Genomic DNA, 5,866 nt, shown 5'->3' on the forward strand with positions numbered 1-5,866 from the left:
TCTCTCTGAAAGATGCTTCCTTGGGAGAGGAGTCTACATTGAAGGATCTTCAAGGTGCAATAAATTATGGGACACACATACACACACACATGTCTCTTTAAGACATGCAGAGGTACAAGGAGGATTCGGCAGCCTGCAGTCCTGAAGACAGCACGCGTCAAAACCCAAAACATGATGGCATCCTTATCTCAGACTTCTAAGTCTCCAGAACTTTATATCACTCAAAAATAAGTGAGATGCTACCCTGGACACTGGGAGATCCTGACGGGAACAAATAGGAAGAAAAGATGATTAAAAGATGACATCAGTCACATAATGGCCCAGATAAATTCAAACCACCTTCTGTCAAAGCCTCAATCTTTATCTTTCAATTATATATGGATATTTCTGAATTTTTCTTGGCCACTCTGCGTGGCTTATAGGGTCTCAGTTCCCTGACCCGGGTTCACAGCAGTGAAAGCCTAGAGTCCTAAACACTAGGCTACCAGGGAACTTCCTGAATAATTTTTGTAAAAAGTCACCAAAGTTATATGCTTCAAAAATAGAATGGTGGGACATAAGATAGACACTCCCATTCCAAAAGGGAGAAATAGGAGGGAAGAAAGGAGTGACAGTTTCCACATATGTCTAAAATCTTAAAGCAAGAGAATAATTAATCCTCTTTGGCTCCATGTTCTTTCCTCCCTCCAGGCACACTGGGGATTTTGTCCCATTCCCTGACTCACTGGAGTGGAGGTCTTGCCTTGCAGAAACACGGGGTGGCAGTTCTGGGTTGGACACCCAGGACTCCCGGAGGCCTACCCCATCACTTTGCAGAGGGTAGCCCACACTGTACTTCTCATGGGCTACAGTCGAATACCCGTAGCTGAAATAATGTGCAGTGGTTCTACTAGTCTGGGGTTCTGAAGTGGCCTGCCCTCATGGCTCTGCTGGGCAGTGCCCTATTGCGTGTTCTCTATGGAGCCCTGCTTCTCAAAGGTCATGGGCCCTTACTCCAATAATCTCCATCCTTCAAAATCTGGGTAGAATTTGCACATCGATGGAGACTGCCCAGTGTGGACACTGCTAAAGCCAGCTGCCTGTACCTTACAGAAGGGTGGCTACTGTTGTCTGTCCTGCTGGGATGGTGGAGGAGCCCAGAAGTAAGGCAACTCTGACAGGGCATGATAAGATCCTGCAGGCGCTGGAGACCCCTCCTTTGAAACTGATGTAATGATGCCTGGATCACCCTGTGGGGCAAGAAGGTCATTCTCCTATTGTCTTGTACATAGCTCCTGTACTCTTTTGGAGACTAATTAATCAAGTGGATTCTGGCCACATTCATAGTGTTCTTTTCAGACCATGATTTCTCAATATTTTCTAAATGAATGGCCTGGAATTTTCCAAATCTTTTAAGTTCCACTGCTCTTTGATGAACAGTTTAATCTTTAAATCATTTTTCTTCCTACATTTTACTAGAAGCTTATAGCAAAAGGAAATAACCCAGCCACTTCCCCAACTAAATATCTAACTTACGACTGGAAGTGCTACATTCCACAAATCATTAGGACAAAAACACACTCCAGCCATGTTCTCTGCTACTTCATAACAGGGATGGACTTTTTAATGTTATATTCTGTCAAGTGAGGAAAATACCTGAACTTAAGTGACTTACACAAAGACAAAACTTTATTTCTCAGCTCGGGAGGCCAGTAAGTCAAACACAAAGCACCAGTACATGCAGTCTGGTGAGAACCCCATCCTGGTTCATAGATGGCACCTTCTCACTGTAAACACACAGGGCAGAAGGGTTGAAGGATCTTTCTGAGACCTCTTTGTAAAAGCACCAGTCACCTCCCAAAGACCCCAACTGCTAATACCATCACCTGGGGCGGTGGCTCAGATTTCAACATGTGGACTCTGGAGGGAAACATTCATCTTGAACACACCCCAATCAAGATTCAGAAGTTGCCCATCACTCCAGAAAGTTCCCTCCATCCCTCCATTCCCTCACATCAGGAAAGCACTGATTAAAATTCTATTCCCCGTACATTATTTTGGACTATTCCAGAACATCATACAAAGGAAGTCCTATGTAAAGCTTCTTTGGTCTGATTTCTTTCTGTTATCCTAGTATCTATGAGATACATCCATGATTGCACACATAGCAGAAACTTGTTCAGATTTACTGAGGATTTTCCCACTGAACGAATATGCCAGTTTGTCTGTCATTCATCTGTTCAGTACTGTTTGCTTGTTTCCAGTCTGTGGAATAACTTCAAGCATAATGCTGTTATGAATATGTATATAGAATCATTGTGGTAACTTCCTATGGCTAGAATCACCAAGACACAGGGCAGACATAATTTTAACTTTATAAGGAACTATTATTATCCATCCTAACAGTTCTACTCATGACACTATTGTTATGTTCCACTCATCACCCACAGCACATTCCACATTTGTAAAGTATGAAAGAATTTGATTCTCTCCCCAAAAGTCTGACTAAAAGAAGCTTCCACTCTCTTCTCCATTTCGTATTTTCATTACAAATTGAAGCCTTGTCTCATTTTGGTTTGAGGGTAAAAAGTCAATCACTGTCTCAAAATTACACCAAACCCCCTGATTCTTCCCCTGTGACTTTCCCAAAGGACCATGGTACCACCCGGCCCAGATACGCACTGTTTTTCCTAATTTCTGCCATGTTTTGTTTCCCCTAACACCCCTGTGTTAGGATCCCTAGGACCACTTAGCACCGCGCCCCCCCTTCATGAGGACACATTGTTATGTAAGAGTTGCCCCTCCCTCCCCTACCTCTCTGGGGTTGCCCAGCCTCCAGTCTGTCTCTGCTCTCTCCGCAGGACTCTCCTGCTGTCTACAAGTTGCTGCTCCAGGGATAGTCTTGCCTGCCTCCCACCGGAGTGCATTTTCTTTGGCCACACACTTCCTCACTCATGGGGCGTGCCTGGACACAGGCCCACCTGAGAGGTGATCTCTGGCTGCCTCTGCTCTGGCTATTCCTGTTTCCAACCTGCTGTTCCCATGACCCACCAGGATGGCGCTTCACTTCTTCTGAAATTGTGATTCCCAGGAAGGTGTCCTTCAGAGTGAGTGGAATTGAGAGACAAGGCCAGCTCTCCTACAAGATTCGCTTCAGCGGCCAAAGGCACGTGGTTCACTTGAGAGTCAAGAAGAACTTGCTGCCCAGACATTTTCCTGTTATCACCAATAACGACCAAGGTGCCGTGCAGGAGAACTACCCTTATGTCCCCCGAGACTGTTACTACTTTAGCTACCTGGAAGGGGTTCCTGGGTCCATGGGCACACTGGACACCTGCTATGGGGGTCTGCGTGGCATGCTGCAGCTGGATGACTTCACTTACGAAATCAAACCATTGGAGGCTTCTTCCAAATTTGAGCATCTGATTTCTCAGCTTGTGACACAGAAAACAGCAGCAGAGGACGAGAAATGTGAGACTGAAGAGAAAGATACAAATCAAGAGTATGAGGAGGCAATGATTTCTGAAATGCCTAGAGCAGGCCCTGTGTATTTGTGGTGGCCACATAGGAAAGCCTTAAAACTTCACTACACAGTTTCTAACTCATTAGTTGTTCAGAACACTAATAAGACACGTATAATAGAGAATGTAGTGATTCTGAATAACATAATGCATAGCATTTATTACCAGGGTCAACTTCAGGTTTTGATACGTGTTTTATGTATATGGGAGGGCTTCGATTGGATTGATTTGTATAAATATAGATCTGTTAGCGCTGCAGTAACTGACTTTGGTTTATGGAAATATTGGGGATTTTATGATCAAATTCCTCATGATTCTTCATTACTTATAACAGGACATCAAATTGCTGGGGCCCGTTATGGTTCCAGCTATGACGGAGTATGCAATCCCAACTGGGGAGCATCATATGTATATGCTCTAAGATACCACATATTTTTAACCGCAACTGTTGCAGCACATGCGATAGGTCATGTACTGGGTTCTCGTCATGATGCCCCAGGTTGTCAATGTTTTCGGAGACAGCACTGTCTCATGAGTCCTAACCCTGGTCTTCTAGATATGATGAGCAATTGTACTTTTGAGAGAATTCACCGACGGTTACATATGTGGGATGTTTGTTTGAGTAACCCATATGTTCCATACAATAATTTTCCTTATATATCAAGACGATGTGGTGACAAGAAGAAAGATCCCGACGAAGAATGTGACTGTGGCACCCTCAAAGATTGTAGTCAGGATCGATGTTGCAATTCCAATTGTGTCCTCAGCCTTGGCAGTCTTTGTCATTCTGGAGACTGCTGCAGAAGGTGTAAATATGCTTACCCTGGATATATCTGCAGAGACACTCTTGGTGTTTGTGATCTACCAGAATACTGTAACGGGAAGACAGATGAATGCCCAGCTGACACTTACATCCAGGATGGAACCCCGTGTTCACCATCGGCTGTTTGTATGAGGGGAAACTGCAGTGACCGTGATTTACAGTGTCAAGCCCTCTTTGGCTATGGCATAAAAGAGGCTGCAGCATCATGTTATGAGGTCTTGAATATGCGGGGTGACCGATTTGGAAACTGTGGTGTGCGGCTGACGCGAGGCGGAGGAAAACCTGTGCCATGTGAACTAGACGATGTTATGTGTGGAATGCTGCACTGTGGCAATGTGAAGGAAATTCCTGGTGGTGGGGAGCACACTAGTTTTCATCATCTAATAGTACACGATGTTACACCACAATCCTGCTTTGGGTATGACGCCCACTTCGGGACAGACGTGCCAGACATGGGGCTTGTAGTGGATGGTGCAACATGTGGCCCAGGAGTTTACTGTAAGAACCAAAACTGTACTTTTTTTCAAGACCTGGGTTTTGACTGCGATGTCAAGAAATGCAATTACAGGGGTGTGTGCAACAGCATGAAACATTGTCACTGTCAGCATGGTTGGAAACCACCAAATTGCACTCAGAGAGGTCCAGGTGGCAGTGTAGATAGTGGTCCTCCACCTGACACAGAACTAGGTATTCGAGCCAGTCTAAGGCTGAGTCTAAACAGAGCATTATCTATACTGCTTCTTCGCTTTTGCCTTCTTTGCCTTTCAGTATTTATAGGTGCCACTTACTATTTAAAAGATGTACTTGAAGAGGAAGAAACTATTGAGGACTAATCCCTTAAACCCAAGTAAATAAAACTGGAGTTCACAAAATGGAGAAAATAACATTGGCGCTTACTGGGAGAAATGATCAATAATCACACTGATAATTCCCAAGTTGTTATCTTCAAATAAAATGACTTGGCAATTTAAAAGGGATCTGTGTGGTTAAATGCATTTAATATTTTATATTAAAATGGTCTTAGACTTACTATTCCTCTCAATGATAATGGGAACTGTTAGATTCCAACCAAGAAGAGGACCTGTACTTATTTATGTTGTGGTTACTAATGTTTCATGGACGTGCCTGTAGCACATCTTGTTTGAACTGGTATGCACTTGTTTAGTAGTTTATTAGGATTTTGCTTAGTTAATTATGTATTAGGTTTTTGTTACTGGTTCATGTTTTTGCTAGTATTAAATAAACCTAACTTGAAGATACCATAAAAGATACCTTAACTGATGCTGTAGGAAGATCAAAAATTCCGTGTTACAGGCAGATGAATATCAACAGCAGTTCAACACTCTGCTAAGTATGATCTTGCCCAAAGTCATAGGCTTTCAGAGGATCGAGGTTATATCTGACATTTTACACTGAAAGATGAAATGTACCTTTCTGGAGTTTTGTGATGGTCCGAAGAGGGGACCTAAGAGGGGGCTGGAATATGTTATGCACTTAATAAATTCTGAGTCTATCATTCTCATTGTTCTCTTGGGTTGTGCTA

The 5,866-nt window shown here is 43.5% G+C and overlaps 1 protein-coding gene across 1 annotated transcript; it reads left to right on the forward strand.

Annotated features, from left to right (window-relative positions):
* The first annotated feature begins 2,933 nt into the window (after positions 1-2,933).
* Positions 2,934-5,156, forward strand: LOC148776406 (disintegrin and metalloproteinase domain-containing protein 20-like). Its single transcript, XM_088840281.1, has one exon. It carries the CDS (start codon positions 2,934-2,936, stop codon positions 5,154-5,156), a length of 2,223 nt encoding a protein of 740 aa, XP_088696407.1.
* Positions 5,157-5,866: the final 710 nt, after the last annotated feature.

Source organism: Moschus berezovskii, chromosome 9, assembly GCF_049115385.1.
Source record: "Moschus berezovskii isolate FMDL1 chromosome 9, NW_MosBer_1.0, whole genome shotgun sequence".
NCBI classification, from domain to species: domain Eukaryota; kingdom Metazoa; phylum Chordata; class Mammalia; order Artiodactyla; family Moschidae; genus Moschus; species Moschus berezovskii.